We start from the raw sequence: 18,624 nt of genomic DNA, 5'->3' as shown, positions 1-18,624 counted from the left end.
AAACAAATAAACAAATTATAAAATTTAATTCTCAATCAACCCAATATTGAAAGATGAAATTAAAAAAAAAAACAAGAAAAAAACCTGAAAACAAATTATAAAATCTAATACCCAATAAACCTAATATTGGAGGATGAAATCAAAAAATAAAAAACTAAGTTTGAAAATTAAAAAAAAAATTCAAAGACTAAAATAAAAAAAATCCTGACATTTTACTATTCATTCCTATAATAAAATACCAAAAACTTTTAGTATACGTTAATCTTTGGTGATAGGATATAATTTTGAAGTGGTACAACATAAAACTATCTATTATTATATCTCATTTGTACGCTATATACATATAAAAAAATAATCATTAATGTGTAAACTAAATAAAAGCAGTAATTGTGACTGTCATACAAAAATTCACGATCAAGCATGTAAGAAAGACAATAAAGTCATGTATTTATCCAAAAAGAAGCAATGTTTTATTTAGATTATAGTTTATATTAGAATTCAACGTATAAACGTTTTAAATAATATCACCAGTCGATTAGGTTTAAGAGGTTATATAGGAATTTAATATCTTGTGATAATATAAATAAAATCTTACTTATATTATAAACAAAGATCAACCTCACATATGCAATTTTATTTATTCAATTATTTTTAATAATGTTTTTTTGCTTTCTTCATTTTTAGTATCTTTTAATTTATGTTTCTTTGACAAGTTTTATTTGCAAGCTTTCTTTAATTTTAAATACCTTTTAATTTCCCTTTCTTCTTTTTAAACACCTTTTTTCATTCACTTGTAATTTCTTATATATTCAATTTTATTTATTTAATATATCTTCAACCTATACTTTCTTTCTTTAATTTCTAATTCTTTTACAAGATTTATTTACTAGCTTTCTTTATGTTTCAGTAACTTTTAATTTTACTTTCTTTCACAAGTTTTATTTGCTTGCTTTCTTTAATTTTCAATACATTTTAATTTCTCTTTTTCCTTTTTAAACGCTTGTTTTCATTCACGCATTGTGGAAAAGGAAACATATAGCTTTTTATATAAACACATGTTTAAGAGGTTATGTAACCTAATTTCTTGTAACAATATAAATAGGGTTTTATATATATAGTTACTACAACCCCACATATGCAATTTATTTATTTAATTATTTTCAATATATTATTTTCTTTATTCAATTTTCAATACCTTTTAATTTCTCTTTTTTCTTGTGAACACTTGTTTTCATTCATGCATTATGACCCTGTTTCTTTTTTGCGTTTCAAAAGCGTTTTTAAAAAAAATTAATTTTTTTTAATTTTTTTCTTTGCTTCGAATTAATATATTTTTGGTATTTTTAGATCATTTTGATACGCTGATGTCAAAAATAATTTTTAAAAAATAAAAAAAATATTATTTTGATATATTTCTAAATAAAAAATACTTTGAAAAGCTATACTACATAAATGTTAATCTTGTGAGGCTACTGCCTATCTTTGCCGATTAAATTTTCAATTATAGTTTCTTCTTATTGTAAGGAAAAAATAAAGATCATGTAGCTTAGTTGATCCAAAATTATTTAAATCAGATTTATAAATTATTTTTACCGGTCTTGTTTTGTTATCTTGTTGTGTTTTATATACTAAAATTAAACTTAAAAGGGGCTGGTGTGGATTGCAGTGAATCAAAATTCAAAAGGTCTCCTTGAATTTAAATGATTTTAAAAATACATTATATATATATATATATATATATATATATAAAATACCCTTCAAAATTAGCCTCCGACTCAAACTCATGACTTTACATGCAAGAGTAACTTTTTCATCTCATCATATCCACCTGCCCTCTAACGTAAAATACTAAAAAATCTGGTTCCCAAATAGCGGTTTCGTTTTTACCTCTCTCAATATAGATTGTCGAAAGAAGCAAACCTAATTTGTATGCAATTATTCCACGATTTATAAATAAAACATACCTCGACCTTCACTTGATTTTCAAGGAAGTGTTTGTAAACGCAGTGAAAATTATATTTTTTTAAAATTATATTTTTTTTATTTTTATATTATTTTAATGTGCTGATGTTAAAAATAATTTTTAAAAATTAAAAAAAATATTATTTTAATATATTTTTAAATAAAAAAATATTTTGAATCTCAATCATTAACCTAATTTTAATCGTGTATATAATTTCAAATACCATGAATTTGCTTGAGCTATACTACTCATGATTCGGATATAGTCTTGTCTTTATACAGATTAAAATCTATTTGTTTTTGTGTTTCAAAAGTATTTTAAAAAAAATTTAAAAATTTTTTAATTTATTTTTACTTAAATTAATATTTTTTAGTGTTTTAAATTATTTTTATACACTATATCAAAAATAAGTTTTTAAAAATAAAAAATTATTATTTTAATATATTTATAAATAAAAAAATATTTTAAAAAATAATTATAACAACGTTATAAAAAAAAACACTTGGTGGGTTGATGTCTAACAATAATATAAACGAGAAAGGACAGTAATCATGAATCTGGAGAAGAGAATTAAATAGTCTCGTGATGATTACAATTACAAATTGCAGTGAATTCACTCTTGAATTTAATAAACCTCACTTTCTTTGATAATTAATAGAATGGGGTGTCGGTAGGGCACCCCCCCAAGATCTGCGAAAACATGGTAGCATGGATAGTTGCTTGCCACTTCCGTGAGGTCAACACCATAATTTATAACATGGATCTCCACGAAAGAGTGTGGTTGAGGAACCAATGAATGATTGTGGGGGTGCTCCACTGCTCATACTTGTCAATTACGATTACAATTATAAAAATATTTTAAAAAATATTTTATTTTTATTTTTATTTTTATTTTAAATTAATATTTTTTAATGTTTTTATATCATTTTAATATGCTGATGTCAAAAATAATTTTTAAAAAATAAAAATATATTATTTTAATGTATTTCCAAGTAAAAAATATTTTGAAAAGCAACCGCTATCATACTCTTGAATACCCCCTAAAATATCAAAATTTTACAACTTGATTGGATAGAAAAGACCAAATGTCCCAAAAAAAACCATAAAACCAAAGAAATATATTAAAACTAGACTATTTAGCACAGTTCGGTATTATTTGCGTTTAAAATAATGTTTTTTAAATATTTAAATATTTCTTGTTTAAAATTATTTTTATAGCCTTTTGTATTGTTTTGATATATTAATATAAAATATAATTTTTAAAAAATAAAAAATATATTATTTTAATAAATTTTTAAATAACAAATACTTTAAAAAATAATTATTATTATACTATCGAACACCCCCTTTAGATGGCTAGGAATACAAACTAACTATCCGCTCTAAAAACTTTATTACTTAGCTTCCAAGCTCTATAAATCCATAAGTTTTATCGGATTTCATGGATATCCTTACCAAATTGAATTTGTCACGAATGAACCCTTCAACTACATTAAAACGAGGCTAGCAAGCTTATATGATAACTTTATACGTGTCAGAACCTCCACAATCCACACAGATACCTCTTGAAGTGTGTGTGGTGGTTGGAGAGACTATGTATGTATGTATGTATGTATACGCATTAATTAATTAATTAAAGGTGAAGTGCAAGCAAACCAAGTTTTTACTATTCTCCTTTATTTTTCTCCTTCGAGGATTATTGCATCCTTTTCTCGGACGATCCTCCCGAGTGGGACCCACCGCTAGACTGGCCCACTTCCTTGTTAGAAGCCGGCCCATTTGACCCCCCAAAACCCTGTTAATTTCCACTTGTCAATATTACAAACTCGTGGGCTAACCTGAAAAACCTTTGCGGTGTTAGCATGATAATTCAACTTAGCTGGATTCAATTGGTCTTAGAGTAAACTAGTTACATGCCCCGCGCGATGTTGTGGGTCAATGGTTTTTGCATAAAAAATATCAAAAAAAAGTTAAGATTTAAAAGTATTAGGTTTTTTTACAAAGTTATACCCAAGAGTCTTGGGTGTGGCTGCAACACCTGACCCAAGAGTAATATTTATAATATTAATAATAACATTAAACTTGCATGACCCAAGTTTAAGTGGGTCTGACTGCAATACCAGACCTAATAGTCTTGGATGTGGGTCTGGCTGCAAGGTCGTGTCATAAAAGTGTGTTAATTAAAAAGAAAAAAACAAAGAAAAAAAACCAAAAGGAAGAAAAAAATTAATGAAGAAAAAAAATCTGAATTAACTGGGCTAACCCTTCAAACCAGGTTAACCCGTCAAACCTTGGATTTGTGTCGTGAAAGTTTGATAACTAAATAGAAAACAAAATTGACAGGTTAACACAAAATTAACTGGGCTAACCCGTCAAACCAGGTTAACCCATCAAACCTGGGAACCGTGTCATGAAAGTTTGATAACTAAATTAAACGAAAAAAATTAATTAAAAAAGAAAAAAAACAAACAAAAAGACATCAGCTTTTTCACTGTGGACTCAGTATGCAATCTACAGTTAAAGACATAAAAACAGCAAAAAAGCAAAAAGAAAAAAAAAACTAAAAGCATCAGTCGATAACTAAATAGAAAAAATTTAATATTGATGAACTAAATTAAATAAAATAATATTAAATAAAAAGAAACAATAAAAGAAAAAAAACTTATAAGAAGAAAAAAATTAATGAAGAAAAAGAAAAAAAAATCTAAATTAACTGGGTTAACCCGTCAAACTTGAGATCCGTGTCATGAAAGTCTGATAACTAAATAGAAAAAAATTTAATATCAACAAACTAAATAAAAAAAATTAATTAAAAAGAAAAAAAAGAAGACATCAGCCTTTTCACCGTGGACTGCACTATGCAGTCCACAGTGAAAGGTATATAAAAAAAAACAAAAACTAAAAGCTTCCGCCTTTTCACTGTGGACTGCATATAATATTAAAAGATGAAATTGAAAGAACAAAACTAATGAGAAAAAAGAAAAAAAATCTGAATCAACCGGGTTAATCCGCCAAATTAGGTTAACCTGTTAAACCTGGAATTCGTATCATGAAAGTGTGATAACTAAATAGAAAAAAGATTTATTATTAATGAAATAAATTAAAAAAAAAGATTAATTAAAAAGGAAAAAGCAAAGAGAAAAAAAAACCTACAGGAAGAAAAAAAAAACTAATCAAGAAAAAGAAAAAAAATCTGAATAAACGGGGTTAACCCGTCAAACCTGAGATCCATGTCATGAAAGTCTGATAATTAAATAGAAAAAATTTAATATTAAGAAACTAAATTAAAAATAATAATTAAAAAAAAGACAAAAAAAAAACTAAAGGCATTAACTTTTTCACTGTTGATTGTACTATGCAATCCACAGTAAAAGGCTTAAAAAGGAAAAGAGAAAAAAAAAATAAAGGCACGCACCACGGGTTAAATTTTTTTTCTTGCATAAAAAATATCAAAAAATGCTAAGATCCAAGAGTGTTAGGTCTTTCTGCAAAGATATGCCCAAAAGCCTTTAGTTTAGTTGCAACGCTTGACCCAAGAGTAATATTTATAATATTAAACTTACATGACTCAAGTTTAAGTGAGTCTGTCTGCAACACCGGACCTAAAAGCCTTGAATGTGAGTCTGGCTGCAAGGTCGTGTCATAAAAGTGTGATAATTAAATAGATTAGTTAAAAAAAACAAAGAAAAAAAACCAATAGGAAGAGAAAAACTAATGAAGAAAAAGAAAAGAATCTGAATTAACTGGGTTAACCCTTCAAACCAGGTTAACCCATCAAATCTGGGATTCGCGTCATGAAAGTTTGATAACTAAATATAAAAACAAATTGACGGGTTAACCCGTCAAGCCCGGGATACGTGTCATGAAAGTCTGATAATTAAATAGAAAGAAATTTAACATTAAAAAACTAAACTAAATGAAAAAAAATTAATTAAAAAGAAAAAAAGCAAAAAAAAATTCCGGGTTAACTTGTCAAACCAGGTTAACCCGTCAAACCCGGGATCCGTGTCATGAAAGTTTGATAACTAAAAAAAAAAAATTAACATTAACAAACTAAATTAAACAAAAATAATTCATTAAAAAAAACACAAAGAAAAAAAAACCAAAAAAAAACCCATAAAGGCATAAAAAGCAAAAAAAAAAAAATTTAAAAAAAACAGCTTGGCGTTTCACGTGGACTGCACAGTGAAACACTGAACAATTTTAGTATATGTTATTAATTAAAAAGAAAAAAAGCAAAAAAAATAAATTCGAGTTAACTCGTCAAACCAGGTTAACCCGTCAAACCCGGGATCCGTGTCATGAAAATCTGATAACTAAATAAAAAAATTAACATTAACAAACTAAATTAAACAAAAAAAATTCATTAAAAGAAAAAAAACACAAAGAAAAAAGAAAAAAAAACCATAAAGGCATAGAAAAAGAAAAAAAACAGAAAAAATAAAAACAGAAAAAAACGAAAAGAAAAAAAGAAAAAAAAATGAAAAAAAAAAGAAGACGACTGCTCAGCGTTTCACTGTGGACTTGCACAGTGAAACACTGAGCAGTTTTAGTTTATTCTTAATTATATTTTTTTCCACGTAGATTTATCAATGTTTTTATTATATTTTTATAGTCTAAAATTTCTCAACATCTCACCTTTTATTGTAAACTAACTAACAAAAACTTAAGGGTCATTTCATAATTATTTTTTTTTTCATGGTTTTTTTTATTAATATGGGTGTTCAGGTTAGTTTGCGCGCACCTCGACTAATCTCACAAGCCCTAAAGTTAACGATCATGTAAACCTCCAGTGGCCATTATATTAGCAACCACAGGGCTCGAACCTGAAATCACAGGGAAGCAAACTCTTTGGTCTCAAACTCTTACCATTGAACCACCTATTAGATGATTTTATTGAGTGTAATTCTTAACAATATCGGTGCTAGGACTTGATCTCATTTGGATCACAATCTAAGTTCTAAATTATAGAGTAATTGTGTAAAAATAAGTTTTGAAAACTATTTTTTTTATTTTAAAAGTTTTCAAACTTATTATCAGTTTTCATTTACTGAAATTCAAAAAAAGAAAAAAGAAAAACAAAGACATGCCAAAACAGCCCTTAACTCATTTATATTTATATTTTATTTTATTTTATTCGTACTTTCTCTATTTATTCCTCTCAAATAAAATGTTACAAAAACAATTGGAAACCTAAAAAAATCAAAATTAAAATTTAAAAAGTATGCAATTTAATGATTAGAGGGAGTGTAGAAACTTGGAGTAATATTGAAAAGCTTCAAACCATAAAGGTAAAAGTGGAAAATTGATGAAATTATAAAAGAAAAATTGAAGTTTACCCTAAAAATGACCAAAAGGAGAGGGAACACACGTGTGAAAAGGCTCCCACACATGTAAGCCTGGAAAGTGAAACAACACAAGACAGGCAGGCATCAAAAACTTCTCCTACACCTCAGGGAGAGAGTCCACGACCTATTTTCCCGTTAAATAAAATCCCTCCCGTGTTTTATTTTCCCGTTAAAGCCTTGATTACCCGGAATAGTCGGGTCTTTTTTTCTTTCAAATCCTTCCTTTTTTTGGTTTCTCTAGAAAGACAGGAAGAAAACCCAGCAAACCCTTCAACAATCATCATCCCTTCCTTTCTCTCTGCATATCTCTCACCAGGAAGATCTGTTTTGTGGGTTCTGTCCGAACGAAACTGTGCTTTTCTTTCTTGGTCCCTCTCGTGGTTTCTTTTTATCTAGTGATTGAAAAGCTTAAAACTTTCTTTGTTTTCCTATATGAAATTTGGGTTTTTAAATTATTTATTTGGCTGAAGTTCTAAGCTTTTTTTATTATTATTATTTATGAATGAATGAATGACACAAAGCGGTCTTCCATTTCCCCACTACTCATCCCGTCATCCGAAGCCTATTCAATTTAAGCTTCAAAATTGACCATTTCTTTATGTTTCCAAGCCATTTGTGGCCTTTTCACATTTGATAAAAGCAAAAGAGAAAAACAGAGCCTCCTCCTTCCTACCTCTGTCACCACTTCTCTGGTTATCTTTGCTTTGTTGATCTATCAAACAAACAAATATATATATAAAAAATGTACCATACACATAGCAAAAGAGAATTTTCCATAGGATTCCAACCTCAAATGCAAATATTGAGGCCAAGCATCCATTCAAGAAGGGCAAACTTAATGGTCAAATTCCAAGACCTTTATGGGTTCGCTGTGGAGGGCAATGTCGATGATGTTAATATATTGAATGAGGTTAGAGAGAAAGTGAGGCAACAGGGGAGGGTTTGGTGGGCTTTGGAAGCTAGTAAAGGTGCTAATTGGTATCTGCTGCCACATGTTTCTTCATTAACTGAAGGAATTGCACTCAAATCTTCTCTCAAATTGTCAACTTTAACCAATGCAATCACTTTGAAGAGGCTTATAAGGAAGGGGATACCCCCTGTGCTTAGGCCTAAGGTTTGGTTTTCGCTCTCTGGTGCTGCAAAGAAGAAGTCTACGGTGCCTGAGAGTTACTACAATGATTTGACTAAGGCTGTTGAAGGGAAGGTCACAGCAGCTACAAAGCAGATTGATCATGTGAGTCTTAATTTATGTTATCTTGCAATATGCCAAAGCGGGTTTTTATATAATTTGGATTGGTTTTCTGCGTTTATTTTGATTGAAAAATTATGGGGTTTGGTGTGACGGGCTTGGACGATTTTCTGCTGTTTTTGATTGTCAAAATATGATATTGGATTTGGTGGTTACTTTGGCTTGACTATCTGGTGTGAATCCCTAGGATTATTTTGAATTGCAATGATGGTTGTGGCCATGATGTGATTTTTGTTTTGCTGTCCTGCTTAAACCCTGATTTTTTAGATCTACTTGCTATATGACGAGCTCTGTTGAGGGGTCAAATTTGTTTTGAAAAGGTAGGTGTTTGCATCTTTAAATTCATCAAACACTGAAAGTTCTCGTTTAGATTTGTAGGATTGATTTGGATGAGTGTTGATGCATGAGATGATAAAATGTTGTTTTAAGATCCTTGTTCCGATAGAACTTGGTGATTTTTTTGTGCCATCGAGAGTTGAGAAAAAGCAAATGCAATCGTATTATTTGGTATTTATTTTTTTCATAACCGGTCGGAGCAGATTATTGATAACAAAACCAGTCGATGGTTCATCAAATTTTGATGTTCATCCAAAATGATGCTTAATAAGCAAGGTGGAACATTACTAGTACAGGTAAACACAGGTGTGCTCTAGAAACTTGTTTACCAACAGCACGTGCAGCATGATTACAATTCCATCTCACGTGTTCAAAGAAGAGGAATTTGTGTAGTTGCTTGGCTGCAAAATATCATGAACAATGGCTTCAATTTCCCAGGACCAAGAGCCTTGCACAATCTCGTTTGCCACCTCCACGCAATCTGACTCCATCCCATATCAGTCCAGCCATCCTTTATCCAGCTTAAAGCTGCCTTCATAGCCATAGCCTCCACCACTTTGGAACTAGCAACATAAGAACAATAGACAGCTTTATAAAAAACCAAATGACCATATCTTGAATTACAAAACCTGTACCCCCATCCTTTTCAATTTGGCATTATTTTCTGTTGCGATTTTCAAACTCAAATTTTAAGAATCCATTGTTCCAACTAATTACTCTATGATGGTTGATTTCATACTGTGTTCATCAAACAGTCTTGGTCTATGTGCTTCTTTGACGTCTCTTGTGCAAGACATGTTGCTGACTGAACACATTGAATTGGGTTGGGGGGAGGGGGTTAAGAACCTTTTAGATGAAAAAAAAAAAAAACTTTTGAAGACTGTTTATTAAAGTACCTAATTGCTGTACATCTTAGAGACCAAAAAACTTGTACAATGCTGGATATCAAGTAGAGTAATGATTGTGTAAATTTTCCATACAAGGGATCTAGTCATTGCTTCATTTTTTTGATTTTTTGTTCAAGCTTAAGTTACCTGGTCTTCACAGCAGCAAAATTATTGGACCGTTTCCCAATAATATTCCTTGCAGGTTTTGTTCATATTGCTATCAATTTTCTTTCTTCACTTTATTAATTGTTTCTTGTTTCCAGGACCTGCCACGGACCTTTCCTGGTCATCCATGGTTGGACACTCAAGAGGGCCATGCTACACTCCGACGAGTTCTTGTTGGATATTCTTTTCGTGATTCAGATGTTGGCTATTGCCAGGTAGGTTCTCTATGGGGCTAATCATGAAAGGTGCAATTATGCAATTACTGAGAATGTCAAATGAAGTAATTCAAAAACTCTTACATGTTTCATCTTGCACACTTCAAATGGTCGATAATAGTGCCCTTCCATTATTTTCTGTACATTTGGAAGCATAACTGCATGAGCTTAGCCTGGAATTCTTCCATATGGTTTGGCAACAGAGCAAGGTGAATCCTGACAATATTGTACTGTTTAGCAAATCCAGAGTTATATCCTGACTTATTGTATCATAGTCAAATTCTGTCTGCACCTTGCTCTATTATTTAGCAGTGTAATGAGCTGATAGCCTCTACCTCTACTCTTTACGGTTGGTCTGTGTTTGTTTTGTTTCCCTATGAGTATAGCTTCTAGATCAAATCAATCCTGATAGGTACTATTTTGCTCGTGGTTTCCTTGATGCTTTGTGTATTATCATATTCATCTGTTTTCAAATTATTCATGACAACATTGTATGATATTGCCCAGATATTCTTCACACCACTTTGTAAAACATAAATGGTTTCCTTGTCATCTAGGAAATATCTCCATTCATATTTCCATGCTGGAAATATTGTTTCAATATGAATGGCTGGATAGTGTATATATCTTCTTGGACAGTTCATTTAAGGAACCAAAAAATGGTGCTAATAGGTGTCTACCAGCTAGGCAGTTACTGATTTCGTTTTTAAATTGGTCATGATTTAATCTCCTAGGTTGCCATTATTAAATTCTTAATTAAATAAATTGTAATTTATAAACGAGAACTCTAATTATCCTTGGAACAGGGCTTAAATTATGTCGCAGCACTGTTGTTACTTGTGATGAAAACAGAGGAAGATGCTTTTTGGATGCTGGCAGTTCTTCTGGAGAATGTCTTAGTGAATGACTGCTACACAAATAATTTGTCAGGGTGCCATGTTGAACAAAGAGTTTTCCAGGATTTGCTTGTTAAAAAGTGCCCAAGGTATTTTCCTTCTGATGAACTAGCTAGTTTGGCGTTTTAATTGTTCTCAATTTGCTAAGAAATTGGGAACAAAAACAATGCAGAATAGCTGCTCATTTGGAAGAACTAGAGTTTGATGTCTCCCTTGTTGCCACTGAATGGTTCCTATGCCTATTCTCTAAGAGCTTGCCTTCAGAGGTTGGATCATCTCTCTTTCTCACTCACTTTCTATCAGGCGCATACACACTTTCCCGAGTATAATGACCCTGATGTTTTCTCTGATGACTAACAAATTTTCCCTTGTGCCTCTACTTTCCAGACAACTCTGCGGGTGTGGGATGTCCTCTTCTATGAGGGAGCAAAGGTTCTGTTTCATGTAGCTTTGGCTATTTTCAAGGTGCTAATGCTTTTGCAATGAGCTCTTTATGCTGTTTGAATTTCTTTAAACAAGCTTAGAAGTTTCGTGAACATCAATTAATAATAATAATAATAATAATAATAAGTTAAGATCTGTGATTGCAGATGAAGGAAGAGGAGTTGCTTCTAACTCACCATGTTGGTGATGTTATTAACATATTACAGAAAACAACACATCACCTCTTTGATCCTGATGAACTATTGACGGTAAGATAGTTTAAGCCTCCCTCCCTATAGTTTTCAATTGATTGTTTCGAAGCACCTTTTTTTTTTTATTTGACGAGGGAAAGGAGTAGAAGGAGATCGAGTCAGAACATGTTATAGAATGTAATTTGGGGAGGGTGGTGGATTATAAACCATAAGTCCAAGTTTTAATTAATAGTCAAAGAATGATGGAGCTTCTCTTAATTTTTATCCTACTTAACTTGTCAAACAACCCACTGGATTTATTATTAGTTTCTCAAGCTATGATCATAAAATTGCTTTCAATATTATTTTGCCTCCATCTGGATCTATTCCGATCTTCTTGTCCTATCCTGTTCTGTAATGCCATCACCGAATCCATTCATTATAATTTAGAACTTTGAATGTAATTTCCCCCCATTTAATAAAATATAAAAAATCTTGCAGGTGGCATTTGATAAGATAGGTTCTATGACAACCAACACTATATCAAAGGAAAGGAAGAAGCAGGAACCAGCAGTAATGGCAGAGCTGGATCAAAGATTGAGAAGACTAAACTCTGTCAAAATGGATGATGACAAATAGCACTGCTTTTACCAACTTGATCTGAATCGGTGTATATATAACACAATCCTAGAAGAGGTGTTTGTTGCCCCCGAGGAGAATATTTTATGAATTCCACCTTCTCTCTGCAAGGGAAGGACAGTAAAGAGAGTGTATTGTTTGCAAGCAAGGATGTTGTTGAAGGTGGCTGGATGTAAATTTGGGCTTGTTTTGACGCAAGCATTTAAATCAAAATGCAAGCCACACATTGCTGGCTTTCTTACCGCCCTGCAATTTTGAGTTCTCATCTTGTCGGAGATTCTTTTGTTCCCTTAAATCACGGACTCTTGTGTTCAACCCAAGGTGAAGTTCACTAGTGTTATTATCCAACTGTTGAGAATAAAATGGCAGTGACAATAGAAGGCAAGTGCATAAAGGATCGCATGTGTATTTAGGGATTATATAGTTTAATCTGAACTTAATGAATATCGACCTGAATAAGTTATTACGTGTAAATACGATACAAACTTGACCCGATCCGATCAACTAATATATATTTTGTGAAAGTGAACACAACCTCCTTCCGTTGAAGGAGAAGAGACAAAACAGCTACGTTATATACTATTCAGCCGGATGAGAGGCGTGGAAGCTGCTACTGTAAACGTCAATGGCGTTCCCATTGAATAATTATGACAGTAAGAACAACTGTTTAAACTCCCATACTCAGTTCTCGAGAGCACTATTTCCACTAGCATCATGGGGTTCCGGTGGTTTGGTCTCCAAATTGCTACGCAGGTCAGTGCAATTATTTGGGGAATTGATCGGAGATATATCCAGGTCGATGGACATATCATCATACTCCAATGTTATAGCTTTATCATGTTCTCCCATTAAGACTACCGCAGTACTGCTTCTTCCCTTATTTTGCATCCCATTCAGATTCCCACGGGAATGTTTCCAATGGTCACTCTCCCAACCTCTGCTGTCGACATAACCAGAACAGCCTTCTCTCTGCTCGCCAGTGACTGGCGCTCTGATTCCCTCCAGTACACTTCTGCAGTTGCCTTGCGGAACACCAGGTGGATTAGGGAAACCATTAACTCTAAGATGATACGTGAGTTAACAAAAGATGATTTATAATGAAGAGTAGATTTTAGCCATTACACGAACTTTGAGATGATACTTCAATGATTAAAAAGAGTTCATCACCTTGATTAAATTAGAAATTTTTTTTTATCTGTTCTCAAATAATATTTGCTATAAAATACTTGGTTAATTTAAAATAAAATTTAAAAAGAATTTCAAATCTTATTCAAACGATCAATAACTATTATATAAAGAATAAACATGATTTAACATGACAGACATACTCAATGCTTTAATATTAAATCAAAATATTATTGATGAAATGATATTAATTACACTAAAAAACCGGTTACTGGAATTTTAAGTCAAACCATTGATGGATTTTCTAATATTTGAGAGATCATGAAACGTTGCTAGACGATGTAACTGAATCTTTAAATATAAATTAATTAATTTTTTAATTGATAATAAATTAAATTGTTAATTTATTTAATTCTATTTTATTAGAAATATAATTTATATTTGGTCCAACATATTAACAACCTAATGGGTCACACACACATTAAGAACTATTAGTCAAAAATTAAATTGGGATGATTTAATTAAATATAATTTGATTAAAATATATTTTAGAAATTAAGAACTATAATATAATTAATATATAAAGTATATTTCTAGACCTAAAAAATCAAGTAAGGATTTGATTGAATTAATTTCTAAAATGATCATGAATTAATATATAAATATTATTCAGGAGGCAAATTGATATTTTGCTAATTTATAGGGTTTCTCAAATTTTTCTATAAATAGCAAGCTATGTCTCTTATTTTTTAGAGGTTGTCTATTGGACAGAAAAATTATATAAATATAAAATTAGAGCTAACACTCCAGGTATAGGAATCCATTTCTTCTAAATAGGAATTTAGAAGATTTTTTACTGGTGATTCATGTGGATTACCGTTGGAAACCGGATAATTGAACGAGTTGTGGTTTGTGATAATCTAATCTTTATAAAATTATTCAAAGCCAAAAAAAATTAAATTTTTAAATAATAAATCTCTAAATTTTTCTAATATATTCCTAAGAACTTCCAAAATATTTTTGTTTTATAATTTCCGTTGCATTTATAATATTTTAAAAAGCCGATACTTTAGACAATAGACACATGACCATGCTCTCGAGCTACTGCAATGTGCCGGGGAGTCCGATCAGCACAGTAGTGGTGTGTTCATATTCCAATCTTCTATCTGGTTGGTATTAGCATCAGCTGATCCAACATAACCTAATTAATTTGATATATTCATAGATAACCAAATGGATATTAAAAAATTATAAAGATGAAATAAAAAAAAATTAAAAGAAATTCACTGTTTCTTTTTACGAACAAATAAGGAGACTTCATTTGTGGATCCCATGTTTGTATCAAAATGGCAAATTATATGTACGAATTTGATCCTATATTCTTTATATTCATAGACAATTCATCAAACTACCTTAATTGTTTGTTTATAGAAATCCAGTTGCTATGTTAAACTTGTCGAGAGTCATGTGAAGGTGGGATTGGCTGTGAACAAGAAAGAAATCTGTGACCATATTGGAACTCACAGGGAGGTTCCAGCCCCAGGAAAGGGGACTGATTCACAGGCAAAGACATGGATTCTGAACGGGCATTCAAAGTTTCACGGGCACTCGCCTGCCGTTGCTACAGGAAAAGCCAGTAAATCTTGGTGAATCATTGGGTAGGGACGATGTGACTGGCCTTGGAGTGTTCTTTGCAGCAGGCGCTCTACTGGTTGAATATGGAAAATCAATTTCTAATATGAAGTTTGTTATCCAGGGTTTCGGAAACGTGTGAGCTTTTTCCTGTTTCAAAAAAAAAAAAAAAAATCCCTATTCTCTGAAGCAAAGTCGGATCCCATTACGGATTTTTCTTTTCCGCTTCCTACCAGTATGTTCTTCCAGCGCTAGACAGAGCTGTAAGAAAGAAAAATCAGTTTACTTACCACTTAAAATCATAAATGGGGTTGGTAAAAATTTAATATTCTCTATAATTATTTTTTTTATATATTTTTGAATAGTTGTATATCAAAAATAATTTTTAAAAAATAAAAAAATATTATTTTAATATATATATTTTTTAAAAGTACAGTAATCTTAATCACCCCAGTAGAATCCATGCCGCATGGTCAAGTAATTAACAACAATTGAACAAAGACACGAGAGAGAAAAATAATCAAAATTTTTCATATGTAATAACTCATCAACTGCTAGTAAGAATTTTATGTTATTAGATTCAGATTACGAGAACTTCAGAACAAGATCTCATAATTTTCATTTTTGATAAAAAAATAAATAAATGAAGTTTTACATGTTGGTCAAAGTTGTTGTTTATTATTCATGTATAAGTATATATTTTATTTGATCCTTAAAATCCGTAATTATTTTAAATGGGATATTCAACTTTGATTCTATTATTTGATTTGATAAATATAAATTAAAATTAGTTTTTAAATATCAAATTTTGACTATTATATTTTATTTTCATAATAAAATAAATTTACTTATTGTGAAAATTTAATATGATCAAATTAAATTTTAGTCAAAAAAAATATATTTAAAGTATAAAACCCTTTCAACAATATATTCGAGACATGCTTACTTATTTTTAAATGTAAGTGAACTTATCTTGAGGGGGCATCTGTAAAAACAAAAATCTTCTACCAATCAAATTTCTTCATGTGTCATTTTTATTTTCTTTTTACATAAAAAGATGAAATAAAATTGAAATAAATGACATGAAAAATGAATGAGCCTTTATATATTTTTTGGCCAATAAAAGGTTCACACATGGAAAATGACCTGAGAGCCTCTACCAATCTCTATAAATAGAGAGCCTTATCCTAGATAAAAAAAAATAATAATCTTGGAGATACAAAATTTTATTCAAAACAAGCTCTTCAAGTAAGGAAACTCTCTCAAAAGTTCTCAAACCTTCTTCATCTATGTTTTAAGTCTAAAATGAACGAAACTCTATTAAATCAAATCTAAATATTTCATAAGAGTTCTTCAATATAAAGAGGAAAGAGCACTTGATAAGTTTTGATATTCTATTATTATTCTCCCATAGTTTTCATACATTGCTTGATAAATTTATATACATTGTCATTGTTTAATTTTGGAAGAACAAGTTTCTCGCTGAAATTATAGCTGCTGTTCTTGGATAGCTACTATAACCATTGTTTCTATATTACACAGTTGTTACAATAAATAATAACCACAATTGCAGCCTTGATGTACTCTGCATAATTCAAGGTAGAGTGTTATCTCTTGTTCCTGATTGCAGGCTTGTGTTTATGATTTGCAGGATTAAAGGGCAGTGATGCACTTGATTAAAGACTTTCCCTTTTACACCCCCGCAAGATTGGGCTTCCATCAGTAAGGCCACTCTTGGACCGGAGAAATTCTGTGCGTGCTCTGGAAAGTGGTTTGGTTAGCATGTCAACTAACTGATCTGTTGTGTGAAAATGGACAACCTGTAAAATACCTCTTTGCACTAAATCCCGAACAAAATGAAGGTCTATTCGGATGTGCTTCATTCAAGAGTGATTAACTGGGTTGTAGCTTAAGTGAGTAGCACCAAGGTTGTCACATAGGAGTTGAGGTGTGCATGATAAGGGAAAGGCAAGCTCACAGAGTAGTTGAAGGAGCCACATTGTTTCTGATGTCTCGTGGCTAGTGCACAATATTCAGCTTCAGTGGAGGATCTTGCTACTGCTCGTTGTTTCTTTGAGCTCCAAGATATAGGAGTAGAGTCGAGGAAGCTGATATATGTAGACGTTGATGTGCAAACATCAACATTGCCAGCCCAGTTGGCATCATAATAAGTCGTTAAGACAGGTTTACCAGTATTTGCAATTTGAATGCCATGGAAAATAATCATTTTGAGATAACGGAGTATGCGTTTGGTGGCTGTCCAGTGGGTCTGCATTGGTCTGTGCATGAACTGGGAAAGCTTGTTCACTGTGAAGGAAATATCAGGACGCATGAGTGATAGATACTGAAGTCTGCTAATAACTCTACGAAACTCAGTGTTGTCGATAGAGTTAAAACCATCATTCAATTTCAGAATGGAACTAGTGGAGAGAGGGGTTGAAACATCCTTGGCACCAATCGTGTTTGTGGTGGATAGAAGATCATTAATGTATTGATGTTAAGACAAGAATAACCCGTCTTTATTTGACACCACTTCAACACCTAGAAAGTAATTAAGGTACCTAATGTCCTTAAGGGAAAAACACAAGTTGAGCTGGTACACAATAGAGAGAACAAAAGCCTGGTGATTGCCTGTAATGATCAGATCGTCAACATAGACCAAGAGAAAACAGGTGGCTTGATCATTTTGTTAAATAAAGAGAGACAAATTGACCCTGGAGATTTGAAATCCAAGCTGCTAAATAGCATTCTTGGAGTTAGATACCAAGCTTTTGGAGCTTATTTTAGGGATAGATAGCCTTTTCAATCTGCATACATGGTGAGGTCGTGAGGCATCCTTAAAACCTGATGGCTGCATCATATAAACATCATCAGTTAGTCTGCCATTCAAAAAAGCATTGTTGGTATCCATTTGTCTCATTGACCAGCCATTTAAAACAACAATGGTAATTCTAATAATGGCAAGTTTGACAACAGGATTAAAGGTTTCTTTATACTCTAGATCAGGGTGTTGGTTGTAGCCCTTTGCAACCAGTCGGGCTTTGAATCGATCAATAGAGCCATCAGGTTTTCTTTTAACTCGACAAACCCACTTACAACCCACTGGGTGACACTGAGAAGGAGGTGGAATTAAGTCCCATGTATCATGTTTCATAAAAGCTGTTAGCTCAGCAAACATGGCTTCTCTCCAGTGAGGCTGAGAGATGGCCTCTCTTACACTAGTAGGCTTAATGGGCAGGGAAATGCGATGTTTGGTGATGAAGAATATTTGTTTTGGTTTAAATATCTGGTTCATGGACCGTGTGCGCATAGGATGGAGTCGTGGAAGAGGAATGAATTGATGAGAAGAAGACTCTAACTGAGGGGTTCAAGATGGAGGCAAAGAGGATAAGGTGTCAGGAAAAGAGGTATGATTGGAGGGAGTGTCTGCAGAATCTAAAGAAGCAAAATGATGAGAGGAAGCAGAGTTACAAAATGCAACAATGGCATGCACATCATCCATAAGATTCGGTGGTGGACAAAGAGCATGATACGACATTGATGAGGCTGGCACAA

General features: G+C 31.8%; 1 protein-coding gene across 1 annotated transcript; it reads left to right on the top strand.

The window, feature by feature from the left end:
* The first annotated feature begins 7,381 nt into the window (after window positions 1–7,381).
* On the top strand, window positions 7,382–12,555 carry LOC7458268 (uncharacterized). The gene is made up of 7 exons (XM_002302809.4): window positions 7,382–8,545; window positions 10,047–10,163; window positions 10,970–11,148; window positions 11,232–11,325; window positions 11,447–11,524; window positions 11,650–11,751; window positions 12,175–12,555. The coding sequence occupies exons 1-7, from the start codon at window positions 8,054–8,056 to the stop codon at window positions 12,310–12,312; spliced, it is 1,200 nt and encodes a 399-aa protein (XP_002302845.3). The 5' UTR covers window positions 7,382–8,053; the 3' UTR covers window positions 12,313–12,555.
* The last annotated feature ends 6,069 nt before the right edge of the window (window positions 12,556–18,624 follow it).

Source organism: Populus trichocarpa, chromosome 2 (assembly GCF_000002775.5).
Source record: "Populus trichocarpa isolate Nisqually-1 chromosome 2, P.trichocarpa_v4.1, whole genome shotgun sequence".
NCBI classification, from domain to species: domain Eukaryota; kingdom Viridiplantae; phylum Streptophyta; class Magnoliopsida; order Malpighiales; family Salicaceae; genus Populus; species Populus trichocarpa.
This window is presented reverse-complemented; position numbering and strand designations above follow the sequence as displayed.